Consider the following 15,877-nt stretch of genomic DNA (forward strand, 5'->3'; position numbering starts at 1 on the left):
AATGATTCTTCAATTAACACTTTAGTTTCATTCCACAATTAGGCTTAAACCCAAGAAGAAAAATAATGTCAAGTACAATTTGCCAGGTTCAGAGAATCTTTGTGCACCTGTCATTTCTTTTGATTTATTATTAGACTAAAAGCCGCTAAATATACAACTGAAAAGTAAAAACATTGCCCTGTATTCATGGGAAAATTCACAAAGCCACAGTCTCAAAAGGGGGAAACAGAGACAGAAAGAGAGAAAAACCACAGCAATATAACAATCCAGTTGAGTAGGACAATGATCAGGTCAAACGTTTCAGCTTAAAGTTCTTAAGTCTGTACCAGATCTCCTCTAGCTTCTTCCAATCCAGGGGTTTTAGGATTGAACATGATACAGAATAAAGATGATATTATCTATCCTAGTGCTACCCATGGTGGCCTTTTTTTTTGGTAATTTGTTGCATAATATTCCTCCCATATGCCTCATTCAGGGTCCATTATGGGCCTACAAATAACGATGCCAACCTTGAGCTCAGTGTCAAAGAAGGATTCCTGTTAATGTTTGTATGAGTCAGGCCCATGAAGAACCAGAGTGCTTGAATCTCATTATCCTCTTTGGATGACTTCAGCTGGACATATATTTGTTGTGAATAGGTAGTGGATTACATTTAATAGTCTATGTGGTTTTTTGCAATTATGATGTTATGTTTCTCCACTTCATTGTATCTGCCCAGTGGCCCAAAGAGAAGACATTCACCTTTAAGGATTCATACATTTTGAAAGATGGACAGGCGTTTAAGAGTAGACTGGTGATGGTGGTGGTGTGCTTGTGCTGAGGTATGTATGTGTTGGTGTCTTATCATAGTTCACCACCAAACTAGTTATTCATTTGGAGCTATTGCCAATGGCCAGACTTGCACTGTGGATTCTTGTTTGGGCAGGCAAAACTGCTCCAGTTACACAAAGCTAAGATTCTGTCAACAACCTAAAAGTTTACAAGTGTCGGGGCTTTGTGTGGTTTTTCGAAGGCCCAATAAAGATTGCAGTGAGAAATGTGAATTGTTACCCAATGGATTGTGCTATACAATGTGAATATGACATCCATGTTGTACAGTGATCCCTTGATTTTCACGGGGGTTGCGTTCCCAGACTGCCCGCGAAAGTCGAATTTCCGCGAAGTAGAGATGCGGAAGTAAAAACACCATTTTTGGCTATGGACAGCCAAAAACTACCCCCGCGCACTTTTCCAAGGCCGCGCAAGGAGCCGGGCTTAAAGTTGGGGGCGGGGAGCGACGAAAGTGGGAAGGCCGGCAAAGATTGTTTTGAATGTCAGCCCCCCCGCCCCCCCCCCCCAGGGCCTCCGGCCCCCTCGCCGCTGCCCCCCGCCTGCCCAATCTGCCACTCTCACTGGCTTTCTTGGGACACGGGTCCTCCTGCAGCAGCGCTGGCGGCTACGGCTTCTCGTCCTCCTCATTCGGCCGCTAGCCGCTCTGAGCGCTTTGAGAATGCCCACCCCGCCCCTCTCGCAGTCTCTTAGCTGAGAGCGCTTTCGTCCCAGCTGTCAGCGAGGGGGCTGCAGGAGAGGCGGGGCAGGCATTCTCACAGAGAGAGAGCAACAGACAGAGCATGATAGAAAGGAGAGAGTGAGAGAGAGAGTGAGAAAGAGGAGGGGAGAGTGGAAGGTAGAGAGAGAGAGAGAAATGATAGAAAAAAGGGGAGAAAAAAAGAGAAATGAGAAAATGATTGAAGCTGAGAATGACAGGAAAGAGAGAGAAAGAGAGAGAGAAGTGGCTCTTGGTGATGATGTATGACGTCATTGGGTGGGGAAAACCGTGGTATAGAAAAAAAACCTGTGGAGTATTTTTTAATTAATATTTTTTGAAAAACTGTGGTATAGCCGTTTCGCGAAGTTTGAACCCGTGAAAAGCGAGGGATCACTGTATTGCAGTTTTGAACATTCATCTTCTAGTTCTGTAGCCAGAGGGTCCCTCTGCAACTGGATTATAGAACTGATATTTACTAACACTCCAAGCAACAAGTAGCACAAAATGTAGAAACCTATACATTTGAAGAGCAGAGAATTATTAATTACATTAGCTATTTTTCTAATAAACTAGTTATTTCTAGTTTCAGCCAAACGTTCATAACACATGAAAATGCAAAGTTCCTTCTACTGTATTTCAGACCTGCATAAGTGAAAAAATGTGGTTAATCAGAAGCCCAATTCGATCTGGCAACCAGCCATCGTTCATGATATCATAACGTTCTTGCTCAGCTTCATCTCTTCTGTTTTCACAGATATCCCACAAGCGATCTCTTAAATCCTAAAAATATAGGCATATTTTAGCAAATAATGTTCTGAAATATCAAAAATGTTTCATCCCGGTCCCCCCTGCCCACCCCAATAAACTAGCTAAGTACAATTCCACTGCAGATATATCAGGTGTCTTAGTTCCCAGTTTTACATATACTGGGATTAAGGATTACTTCAAAGTTATAATCAAAATGCAATTTTAAAGGTGACTTAAACGAATGCAGATTTGTAGACACAAGCTATATTTAATCTATTAATAAAATTTGCTTTTTATGTTCACACAATTTAGTGATCAAATGTAGTTCATAAAGCCTAAAATACAGTTCATCCCTGCCTTGTATGTACAAAACCATATAGAAACCAGTAGATTTTCATGGTTTTAATTCAACTGATACAAAACCTTATTGTTACGAAATCTCAAAACAGATTTTCTTCATGGAGAAGGTACCTTCTCAAAATACAGTGATACCTTGTCTTACAAACTTAATTGGTTCCGGGACGAGGTTCTTAAGGTGAAAAGTTTGTAAGATGAAACAATGTTTCCCATAGGAATCAATGGAAAAACGATTAATGCGTGCAAGCCCAAAATTCACCTTTTGCCAGCTGAAGCGCCTGTTTTTGTGCTGCTGGGATTCCCCTGAGGTTCCCCTCCATAGGAAACCCCACCTCTGGACTTCTGTGTTTTTGCGATGCTGCAGGGGAATCCCAGCATCGCAAAAACGAGCGCTTTGCAGGCAACGGAGGTCCGGAGGTGGGGTCCTTGAAACCCCACCTTTGGACCTCTGTGTTTTTGCAATGCTGCAATTTCACTGAGGCTCCCCTCGCTGGGAAACCCCACCTCCGGACTTCCGTTGCCAGTGAAGCGCCCCTTTTTGCGATGCTGGGATTCCCCTGCAGCATCACAAAAACACGTCCAGAGGTGGGGTTTCCCATGGAGGGGAGCCTCAGGGGAATCCCAGCAGCGCAAAAACGCTGGCAACGGAAGTCCAGAGGTGTGGCATTCCAGTGGCAGAGGTGGGTTTGTAAGGTGAAAGTAGTTTGTAAGAAGAGGCAAAAAAATCTTAAACCCCGGGTTTGTTATCTCGAAAAGTTTGTATGACAAGGCGTTTGTAAGATGAGGTATCACTGTACTTTATTCATGGAGTCTGCACTATCTGCAGTCTCTCCTTGCCAGAATTGTTGCTGTCTGAAAAAATAAAGGATTAGATGGGCCTTTTTTTGGCTGTTAGGGGGGGTCTCTGGTAGGAGACAAAAGCTGCCAGTATTATCAGAGGGTTGTGATATCCTTTACAGAAGCATGAAACATTCATCAGGTACAAAGTTTAAATTGTGAATGTGAATTGCATTCTTTCTAGGGAAGTTTTCATCATCAAACCCATTTCTAATGGGTGAGAAATCAGATTATATAAAGTTGTTATTGGTTTTTTAAACCAGTTTTATGGCAAAGACCTTGGGGCATAGATCACATAAGGAGAAGAAACATCTTGATTTCGGATTGCGGAAATGAAAATGCAGAACACCTGGAAAAAACCTATTTTTAACTTACACAGTCCATGGCTGTACACTATGATATGTACTTTGTTGGTGACCAATGATTTTAGTTCTCATTGTATTTATTTATTTATTTATTTATTTATTTAATTTAATTTAATTTTAATTAATTTAAATTTAAATTTAAATTTAAATTTAAATTTAAATTTATTTATTGATTGATTGATTTATTTATTGATTTGATTTGATTTGATTTGATTTGATTTGTATGCCGCCCCTTTCCGTAGACTCGGGGCGGCTCACAACATAATAAAACAATTCATAACAAATCTAATAATTTACAACTTAAAATTTAAAATAGTTAAGAAAACCCCATTTTTAAGCAGACATACCTACAAACATACCATACATAAATTATATAGGCCCGGGGGAGATATTTCAATTCCCCCATGCCTGACGACACAGGAGTTTACGAAAGGCAAGGAGGGTAGGGGCAGTTCTAATCTCTGGGGGGAGCTGGTTCCAGAGAGTCGGGGCCGCCACAGAGAAGGCTCTTCCCCTGGGGCCCGCCAACCGACATTGTTTAGTTGACGGGACCCGGAGAAGGTCGACTCTGTGGGACCTAATATGGTAATGCTTCAATTTAAAACATTTCTTTTCTTTTTAAAGAAGTAAAATAGATCAAATTGGAGGGAATCACAGTTGGATTAGTATGCAACCTTTCTAGTTATTAGGCAAAATAACAAGAACAACATTGTCCCAGGACTATGGATGTTTTCTGATCTAGAAAAAATGCTTGAATAGATTTTCTTTAATTAGTTATATTTAGTACAATTTAATATTGAAATCATGAAAAAAGGTAACACTGAAGCAAAAATTTCCATAAATTGACATTATGTTAATTTATTCTATTATATCAAAACATACTTCACTTTACAGAGTGAACTGAAACTATTATATTGCTAGTCCATTTACACATTTTCATGCAGTATTTGAGTGCATATTTTTACTATTTAGTTTTTTTCAATTAAATAGGAAAGCATATGACTTCACTGCTTTCATCTCAGTAGTTTATGATGGATTTAAAAAAGAGACTCTTATTTTTTTTTTAAAAAACCTCCCACTTTCCACCGCAATGTGGAAAATTATTGCCTTCAATAATTTCCCTCTTTTATCTGACTCACCAAGCTGCTTGGATAGGTGAGACCATAAACTTGTCATTCCCAGTAACCTAAGCAGGTGTTGTGGTCAGTAGCCACATTTGCTGTGTGTTTTTAGAGATAAAGCCAGTTTTTAATCCTTTCATCTTTAAATTCTTGGTAGATACCATGAACTGAGAACCTGGTACAGCTCACTGGCAGATTTAAGAGTATGTTGGTGGCAAACAAATAATCCTATATTAATTGAACCATATAATTCATTGAACTAATCTCATCACCAAAATATTTGTTTGTTTGATTGTTTGTTTCTTTTTAATTGGGTTTCTATGCCGCCCCTTTCCGAATACTCGGGCCGGCTTACAACACATAAAAACAGTAAATTAATCCAATTAAATTTAAAATGACATATCTATCTAAAATCCCTAATTGTATTAAAAATCAATCACACCCATTCGTACAACAATCATACAATCATTTGTTGGGCAGGGGCTAAGATCTAATCGGTCCAAGCCTGACAAAAGGCGAGGAGGATGGGGGCAGTATGAATTTCCAGGGGGAGATGATTCCAGAGGGCTGGGGCCCCCACAGAGAAGGCTCTTCTCCAGGTCCTGCCAAACGTCACTGTCTAGTTGACAGAACCTGGAGAAGGCCAACATTGTGGGACTGAGCTGGTCACTGGGATTCATGAGGAATATCCACTGCTCAAAAAAATAAAGGGAACACTCATCCTAGATCTGAATGAATGAAATATTCTCATTGAATACTTTGTTCTGTACAACAAAGTTGAATGTGCTGACAACAAAATGAAATTGATTGTCAATCAGTGTTGTTTCTTAAGTGGACAGTTTGATTTCACAGAATTTTTATTTATTTGGAGTTATATTGTGTTTAAGTGTTCCCTTTATTTTTTTGAGCAGTATATTTATTCAGTCTCCTTTGTGGTAGGGGTCAGTAGATAAAGTCAGAAAGCTGTGGGTTTTAAGGAGTTTGCGAAAGGCAAGGAGGGTGGGGGCAGTTCTAATTTCCGGGGGGAGTTGATTCCAGAGGGTTGGGGCCACCACAGAGAAGGCTCTTCCCCAGGGTCCCGCCAGACGACATTGTTTCGTAGACGGGACCCGGAGAAGGCCAACTCTGTGGGACCTAACCGGTCGCTGGGATTCGTGCGGCAGAAGGCGGTCCCGGAGATATTCTGGTCCGATGCCATGAAGGGCTTTATAGGTCATAACCAACACTTTGAATTGTGACCGGAAACTGATCGGCAACCAATGCAGACTGTGGAGTGTTGGTGTGACATGGGCATATCTGGGAAAGCCCATGATTGCTCTCGCAGCTGCATTCTGCATGATCTGAAGTTTCCGAATACTCTTCAAAGGTAGCCCCACGTAGAAAGCATTACAGTAGTCGAACCTTGAGGTGCTGAGGGCATGAGTGACTGTGAGCAGTGACTCCCGGTCCAGATAGGGCTGCAACTGGTGCACCAGGTGAACCTGGGCAATAGGATATGACCTATAAAGCCCTACATGGCATGGGACCAGATTCCTTAGGGGACTATCTTCTGCCTCATACATTCCAGTGGCCGGTCAGGTCCCAGACAGTTGGCCTTCTCCAGGTCCCGTCACCCAGACAATGCTGTCTGGCGGGGCCTAAGGAAACAGCCTTCTCTGTGGCGGCCCCAGCCCTATGGAATGAGCTCCCCTCGGAAATCCATACTGCCCCCACTCTCCCTGCTTTCTGTAAACTTTTAAAGACCCACCTCTGCTGGAAGGCCTCGGGCCATGGAATTTTTTACACCTTGCCACACCCAATGAATGAATGAATGTGTGATGGATGATGGATGAATGTGTTGTTAATTTTAATTAAGGGGATTTTAATATTTATTTAGATTTCTACATGGAGTGAGCCGCCCTGAGTCCCAGGAGAAGGGCGGTATAAAAATCAAATTAAGAAATAAATACAATAAATAAATACTAACAACTGCAGTGGCTCATTTAACAACTGTGGCAAGAAAGGTAAACAAATGGGGCAAAACTCACTTAACAAATGTCTCGCTTAGCACAAAAACTGGTGGCTCAGTAGTGATCTTGAATCAAGGACTTCCTGTACGTTCACATCCATTCCCATACAACCTTATCACTTAAAGAAGCTTCATATTCTACTTCTAAATTCTTCCCCAATTTTTTTCTTTTACAAAAATGTCTTTGAAGGGACAGAAGGGAAAGGGGGACATGATTGAAACATTTAAATATAAGAGAATTTAAATGATATATATTACATTGTTTGTTTATTGTTATAGTTAATATTGTTTATTGTACTTAAATAAGTAATTAATTAATATTATGATTTTAATTATTATTATTTTTGTCTGAATGTGTTTTGTTTAGTTTTGTTTCATTTTATTTTTTGTCTATTCGTTTTTTGTTTCATTTTATAAATGTGTATATATATATTTTAAATCAATAAAATTTATTTTTTTTAAAAAGAAACATTTAAATGTGTTAAAGGGTTAAACAAGGTTCAGGAGGGAAGAGTTTTTAATAGGAAAGTGAACACAAGAACAAGGGGGGCACAATCTGAGGTTAGTTGGGGGAAAGATCAGAAGCAATGTGAGAAAATACTATTTTACTGAAAGATTAGTAGATGCTTGGAACAAACTTCCAGCAGACATGGTTGGCAAATCCACAGTAACTGAATTTAAACATGCCTGGGATAAACATCCATCCATCCTAAGATAAAATACAAGAAATAGTATAAGGGCAGATTAGATGGACCATGAGGTCTTTTTCTGCTGTCAATCTTCTATGTTTGAAAAAAGAAAGATAAACTGATTGTCTTTCATGGAATAAGAATTGGTAAAAATAATGTATTTTCTGACCCTAGTTTATTTCAGTGAAAACTGTTTAGAATTGTAGCCTTGAAATGCATCTTCCTATAATGTCCCATTTACCTTAATAAGAAACAAACCAAGTTGCTATGAATTAGTAAATCATCCCCTACTTTTAGTTAATTCTTACAGTAACTCTTTGATGGAGTTCTTCTTTTGTTTCATCATCATCCCATAAGTCATCAGCCACTGAATTATGATCGACTTGCCACTGAGTCACAAATTCCTGTTTGTGGTCTGGACGCCTCAAAAAGTCCTTGAAATGGTTTCTGTGGACAGTGAAATGAAAGAACATCCAAGGGTTTGGTAGACAGCAGAAAAAGAGACATGAGGAAGTGGAGTCCAACACTCCCAACACTCACCTGATGTCTGACAAGTAATGAATGATAACATGTTGCTCATCTCTAAGGTATCGAAGGGTTGCTTTGATGTTATTGATGTATGTTTTCTCTATTGTTTCCCAATAAGGAACTAGGAATTCTGCTATGTCCTGTTAAATTGTAAATTTAAATTGTAAATTGTAAAAGTACAGGATTCACATGTATTTATTTATACAATGGCTATCTGGTTTGGTGCTGCAACCCAACAGGACCGACACAGACTTCAGAGGATAATCAGAAAAAACAATTGCTGCCAACCTGCCTTCCATTGAGGACCTGTATACTGCACGAGTCAAAAAGAGGGCGGGGAAAATATTTACTGACCCCTCACATCCTGGACACAAATTGTTTCAAACTGTACCCTCAAAACATCGCTACAGAGCACTGCACACCAAGACAACTAGACACAAGAACAGTTTTTTTCCAAACGCCATCACTCTACTAAACAAATAATTCCCTCAACACTATCAGACTTTCTACTAAATCTGCACTTCTATTCTACTAGTTTTTCTCATCATTCCTTTCACCCATTTCCTCCCATGTTGACTGTATGACTGTAACTTGTTGCTTATATCCTAAGATTTTTATTAATATTGCTTCTTCATTGCTTATTTGACCACTATGACAATCATTAAGTGTTGTACCACATGATTCTTGACAAATGTATTTTTTATTTTATGTACGCTGAGAGCATATGCACCAAGACAAATTCCTTGTGTGTCCAATCACACTTGGCCAATAAAAATTCTATTCTATTCTGTTCTATTCTTAAATTTCAAGGGAAAGAGAGTACATCATACGTAGCCTCTGGTCATGAATCAGCCAAGGTCCTCTTGGCCTGTATACAAAGGTTTCTGATAAGAAAGTTACTTCTTACTCATTCTCAAATCAGGGGTCCCCAAACTTGACAACTTTACGATTTGTGGACCTCAAGACTCGGAATTCTCCAGCCAGTTTTGCTTATTTAGTTATGCTGGCTGGACAATTCTGGGAGTTGAAACAGTGGTAAAATCCATTTTTTAAAACTACCAGTTCTGTGGGAGTGGCTTGGTAGGTGTGGTGTGGCTTGGTGGGCGTGGCAGGGGAAGGATACTGCAATATCCCCATTCCCTTCCCACTCCTGGGGGAAAGATATTGCAAAATCTCCATTCTGACTCTATGGAACCAATTGCCTCCAGAGATTCGCACTCTTCCCATCTTACCGGAGATTCGCACTCTTCCCACTTTATCAGCCTTACATAAAGCTGTGAAGACCTGGCTCTTCTGGCAGGTCTGGAACTATTGAGTGAATGGAATCCTAGATTTGCTAGGAATATGAGTGAGAGGGATCTTGGAATCCTAGTGGACAACCATTTAAGTATGAGCCAGCAGTGTGTAGCAGCAAACCAAAAAAGCCAACACAGTTCTACGCTGCATTAACAGAGGGATAGAATCAAGATCACATGAAGTATTAATGCCACTTTATAAGGGCTTGGTAAAGCCACACTTGGAATACTGCATTCAGTTTTGGTCACCATGATGTAAAAAGGATGTTGAGTCTCTAGAAAGAGTGCAACAATATAGCCAAGAAGGCTTCAAGAGTTGTAAACCTAATCCTACGTAGCTTCTGCTCTGGCAATCTCACACTACTTACCAGAGTTTACAAAACTTTTGCCAGACCCATCCTCGAATACAGCTCATCTGTTTGGAACCCATATCGCACCTCAGACATTAACACCCTCGAAAATGTCCAAAGATACTTCACCAGAAGAGCCCTTCACTCCTCCACTCGAAATAGAATACCCTATGAGACTAGACTTTCAATCCTGGGCCTAGAAAGTTTAGAAATAAGACGCCTTAAACAAGATCTAAGTATTGCCCACAAGATCATATGCTGCAATGTCCTGCCTGTCGGCGACTACTTCAGCTTCAACCACAACAACACAAGAGCACACAACAGATTTAAATTTAATATTAACCGCTCCAAACTTGACTGTAAAAAATATGACTTCAGTAACCGAGTTGTCGAAGCGTGGAACTCATTACCGGACTCCATAGTGTCATCCCCAAACCCCCAACACTTTACCCTTAGTTTATCTACGGTTGACCTATCCAGAATCCTAAGAGGTCAGTAAGGGGCGAATACAAGTGCACTAGAGTGCCTTCTGTCCCCTGTCCTATTGCTCTCCTATATCTCCTATACCTTTCTTCTATTCATATATCTCTTCTTCTATTCTTTCATTGATATGTTCTATTACTTTATCTTCTTCTCTATTATTTCTTAGATATATTTTACTATGAATATCTCCTCTATAAACTTCATCATGTATTTTATTATGTGTATATAGATATATACCCACTAAAACCCTCATTGTGTATTGGACAAAATAAATAAATAAATAAAATAAAATAAAAACAGAAATGATTAGGGGACTGGAGGCTAAAATATATGAAGAACGGTTGCAGGAACTGGGTATGTCTAGTTTAATGAAAAGAAGGATTAGGGGGGACATGATAGAAGTGCTCTAATATTTCAGGGGCTGCCGCTAAAGAGGGAGGTTGGACTACAAGACCTTCAAGGTCCCTTCAAACTGTTGTTGTTATTGTTGTTATAACATAAATCTAATTTCTCCAACCTGATTCCCTTGTCTTCTAGGTCTGCTGTAAGTACATGGAATTCTTAGGCATGCTATCTGATCTTGAGGATGTGGACCACAAAACAGATTGCTGATCAATGAACTTTGTAAAGGGAATGAATGAAAGGCAAGGAAAAGAAAGGAAAGGAAAGAGAAGGGAAGAAAGGAAAGGAAAGGAAAGGAAAAGAGTCATCATGAACTGTTGTTTGTAGGCAGCTTACTTGGGGTATTGGTTCATCACAGTAAACCCATTCACTTGATCCAGGTTTGATTGCAGGTGGTTCAATAGTAGCAGTAGGCAACATATCTTCAGGGGAAGATGACATAGATTTTGTCTGCCCTTTTCCTCGTGGAGTTCCTTAAATACAAAGAAAAGCAAAACACATTTTTCCCAGGGAGAAGATGAGAGGGAACGACCTAAGAACAGTAGACAACAGTATCTTTAGATTGTATTATGCCACAGAAATATTGATATCTTGCTCTCGTGGTAATCAATTTGTGACAGTGCCACCAACTGCTATCAACATTATAAATGTGCTTTTTTGGACCCACATTTGGGGACATTATGATTTGGCCATAGTGTCATATGCATATTTTTTATCTAAATATGTGCTTATATTTGTATCTGTACATGAAAAGATGCTGTAAAGTTTCTTGGGAAGGAAAGAAAATGAGATTAGGCCACCCTCTACTATCTATATACAAGTTTGCACTAAACCAGAGGTCTTTAAACCTGGTAACTTCAAGACTTGTGGACTTCCAGAATTCTGGAAGTTGAAGTCCAAAAGTCTTAAAGTTGCCATGTTTCGGGACCCCTGCACTAAACTTTCTCCAAGAGCTTCTTCTTGCCCTAGATCCAGACTTCATTTTTTTCAGGATTCATCTTCTTCTGAATAGTGAGTTTTTGAACAGTTGCAACAAATGAATAGGTAAGACGTTTTAGGCATTAGCCCCCCTGGGACTGAACCACAATATATGATTAATATGTAGTAGAGTGGGACTAGTTATTTATGTTCCTATCTGGATTTCTCATGCTTTCCATCACATGTTGGTAATCAATTTTACTAATCTTTCATTAGTTCTTGCACTGGAAGAGATTTTTTGGGAGATTCTTTATACTCCTTGTAAACTTCTTTGCTCTGTCTTACTAAGTTATCACATCACCTGTTCCCAAGAATATTTTTTTTCAATCTTGGTCTGAACTTCTGGTCATTTCCTTTGTACACAATTACACTCAGATGCAAAATAATCTGGGTATTGGGCTACTGGACCTACTCCCTGTAAGATGTCAATGGTAATATTGATAATTGTTCAATTCCTGTCAAAAATAATCTGTCCTGTATTCCTTCCATTAATATGTTCCTAATTCCAAATCTTTGTATTTATATGACAACGTGACAGATAACAGCTTTTAAATAAATGAGCTACACTTCAAGTCTATAGCTCTGGGACATCATCATGAATATGAGAAGGAGGAACTGACTTAACCACAAGTAAACTAGAAATATAAATGATGCCAACTTAATTTTATTGTGCTGATTTCTCATCAGATTTGTTGACCACGTAAATATACATTTTAAATATCAGAGACCTCTACTATATGAATTCTCATTTCCAGATTTAAAGTATTTACTAAGAAATTCAGTCAGCAAATATAATGCAGTCCTTTAAAAATAGATCTGTCAAAGCTACAATTATCAGCCTGAATTGTTTTCATGCCATATGAAATTTTCCTGCTAACAAGGGGGTATAATCCGAGGTTAGTTGGGGGAACGATCAGAAGCAATGTGAGAAAATATTATTTTACTGAAACAGTAGTAGATGCTTGGAACAAACTTCCAGCAGATGTGTTGGTAAATCCACAGTAACTGAATTTAAAAATGCCTGGGATAAACATATATCCATCCTAAGATGAAATACGGGAAATAGTATAAGTGCAGACTAGATGGACCATGAGGTCTTTTTCTGCTGTCAGTCTTCTATTTTTCTATGTTTCTTAACCATAAATACAGTACAGGTCAATTTTTGTACATTTTGGCCGGGATGAATTAAGTGGCCCTAAAGTTCAGTTTCATTTTATTCTATATAAACCAGGATCTCTATTTGAGAGACTATTTTCCAAACCAACCTACAATATTTTCACTCACATCCTCAATTGAAGACTCATAAAATAAAGTGCATCTTATATCTTTTATAAAAAGTATTGTCTTCTCTTTGTCAACTCTATTTTGATCAATCGGTCAACCAAAATATAATCAAAATATGCCCCAGCTGTTTGAAAAGGAAAGTCATGAATATATTGTATTCAGCAAGTACTAAGCCTAGCAACATAATTATCCTCACCTTGTTTAGCTGCAGAGTCTTTTCCTTTGACTGTTTCATCTTTCTTTCCCTTTTTACCTTTAACAGGTACCTCTGATGGAGTGGTCTCTGTAAAACATTTAATATAGATTCGAAATATTTTGAGATTTATTGCCTTGCTCTTGTTAAGTTGGCTTTTTCTCCTGTCTAGATTTAAACTCAAATAAGGGGGAAATAACTTCTCAAATAAAGACATATTTTGGCTCATAGTAGTTGGGTTCAACAATATATACAATGTTCCCTCGATTTTCGCGGGTTCGAACTTCGCGAATAGCCTATACTATGTTTTTTAAAAAAATATTAATTAAAAAATACTTCGCGGTTTTTCCCCCTATACCACGGGTTTTTCCACCCAATGACGTCATATGTCATCATCAAACTAATAATTTTTGCAAATAAATAAGAAAAAAAAGTATTGTTAATAAATAATTATGTTTATAAATATCAGGATCACTAGGTGTCTTATTCAATGGTGAGTACCAGTAATAATGGTGAGTAAATGGTTGTTAAGGGAATGGGAAATGGTAATTTGGGGGTTTAAAGTGTTAAGGGAAGGCTTGTGATACTGTCCATAGCCAAAAATGGTGTATTTACTTCCGCATCCCTACTTCGCGGAAATTCGACTTTCGCGGGCGGTCTCGGAACGCATCCCCCGCGGAAATCGAGGGAACACTGTATTACAAAATAAGTTAAACATCTAGCAACTGCATTTCACAACAAACCCAGTTTGCCTAGTTTATGGTTCACTGTATTTTGTGAATTTCAATATGGTTTAATTCAATAATCATAGTAAACTAGTTGCTTGAATCTAAGTAGCAACTAGTACTCATTGTCATTGTTAATTTCTGCTTTCTCTATCAATTTCATAAACCTATCAAATCATAAGACAGTGGAAAGGAGAAAAGAACAGTTGAGAGTGAGACTAAAGCTGAACAGATATGGAAATTAATTATTAGGAATAATAACGAAATGTTTTGGCCCATACTTCAAGTGCATCATGAAAATAATAACGTAAAAGCAAATAATTAAAAGGCTTTTGTCAACCAATTATTTTCTCTTCATTTCTACTAGCAATTTGATATGATAGATGAGGTAAGATAGGGAAAGGAAACAAAATAATGATTGGCTTTTCATGTAATGCCAAGCTATGTCTAGTTACAATTTATTAAATAAACCACTCTCAAATTATGATCAATTCCCAACTCTGTCAATTTTTCCAGAATTGTTTAAAATAAAGGTCAAAATTAATGTCACCCAATACAGTGGTACCTCTACTTAACTTAATTCGTTCAGTTTTCTTAAGTAGAAAAATTTGTAAAAAGAAGCAATTTTTCCCATAGGAATCAATGTAAAAGCAAATAATGCGTGTGATTGGGGAAACCACAGGGAGGATGAAGACCCTGTTTCCTCCCAGGAGATTCCTAGAGAGGCCCCACAGAGACTTCTCCCTGCCTTTTCCGGTCCTGTTTCCTCCCAGGAGATTCCTAGAGAGGCCCCATGAAGGCTTCTCCCTGCCTTTTCCAGTTACAGTTTCGGAGGCTCGGGTTTGCAAGTGGAAAATGGTTCTTGAGAAGAGGCAAAAAAATATTGAACACCCAGTTCTTATCTAGAAAAGTTTGTAAGTAGAGGTGTTCTTAGGTACGTCTGTAAGTGATGTACGTTACAAGCAGCGTGTCATCATTGAATTTCTCATTGCAGAGAAAGAAACTGTAGGGAACATTCATAAACGTTTGTGTACAATTTATGGAGAATCTGCAGTCGACAGAAGTATGGTTAGTCACTGGGCACAGAGGGTGAGGTCATTAGAAGATGGTTCAGTAGAGCTCCAAGGCTTCGTGACCAGAACAAGGAGTGGTCCCGACAGGGCATACATACCCTTGTGTCTCACTGGAGGAAGGCAATAGAATGGGATGGAGATTACATGGAAAAATAGGGAGTATAAAAGAAACATCATTTTTTCTTGTGTGTAAGTTTCATTGTGTTCAATAAATAATTGTTGAAGGGAAAAAAATGTGGTGCATTACTTTCTGGGCAACTCTTGTAAATGGAGAGCATGCATGAAGTTCTACCAACCTTTAATTGCAGGGGTTGGAGGTGGGAGCGGCGGCTCCTGTGGTTCTGATAATAGGACTGTTTCCTCCAGTTTTTCCATGAATGACTCTTCTGGGAAAAGGTGGATGGCCTCCTTCTGTTTTTCAGCTTCTAACGTTTCCTTTTCTTTTCCTTCAATATAGGAATACGTAACAGCAAAACATACACACACACACAAACAATGTAGTAATAATGTAATTAATATAATATAATTAATATAATGTAATACAATGCAATGCAACACAATATGTCCTATTACGAAATGCAATACGATATAATATTTCCTATTATTTATTCAGCAAATATTCAAATGTTTTGAATATTATTTCCCAGGATTCCCATAGTTACAATGGATAAAGAAAAAAGAAAAATGAATAAAGAAATAAGAGGAAAATTAATATTAAAAAAAATAAAAATAGCTATGCTGCTATTTACTTAATCTTGTTCCTACTAATATTTAAAAGAATAACAAACTGCAAATTAAAAGTGTAACGTTAAGGGAATTTGAAGCCTTCCAGATGTTGTCTGAACTAGAATTTTGAGCAAACCCAGCTTGGCTAAAAGCATGGAATGTTGGGATTGGCATTCAAGAACTTCTGG

At 38.5% G+C, this 15,877-nt stretch overlaps 1 protein-coding gene across 7 annotated transcripts in view; it reads right to left on the minus strand.

The window, feature by feature from the left end:
- The window catches only part of SPEF2 (sperm flagellar 2), a 169,819-nt gene that overhangs the window by 74,722 nt on the left and 79,220 nt on the right, over window positions 1-15,877 (minus strand). For 6 of the 7 annotated variants that reach the window (XM_070743453.1, XM_070743449.1, XM_070743451.1 and 3 more), the window contains exons 19-24: window positions 15,260-15,409; window positions 13,169-13,255; window positions 11,047-11,183; window positions 8,193-8,320; window positions 7,961-8,099; window positions 2,171-2,308 (exon numbers count right to left, since the gene is read on the minus strand). In XM_070743453.1, coding sequence (XP_070599554.1) covers window positions 2,171-2,308; window positions 7,961-8,099; window positions 8,193-8,320; window positions 11,047-11,183; window positions 13,169-13,255; window positions 15,260-15,409 — 779 coding nt within the window. The remainder of the gene's footprint in view (window positions 1-2,170; window positions 2,309-7,960; window positions 8,100-8,192; window positions 8,321-11,046; window positions 11,184-13,168; window positions 13,256-15,259; window positions 15,410-15,877) is intronic. The other variant, XM_070743450.1, reaches the window with a different exon arrangement.

This window comes from Erythrolamprus reginae, chromosome 2 (genome assembly GCF_031021105.1).
Source record: "Erythrolamprus reginae isolate rEryReg1 chromosome 2, rEryReg1.hap1, whole genome shotgun sequence".
In the NCBI taxonomy this organism is placed as follows: Eukaryota; Metazoa; Chordata; class Lepidosauria; order Squamata; family Dipsadidae; genus Erythrolamprus; species Erythrolamprus reginae.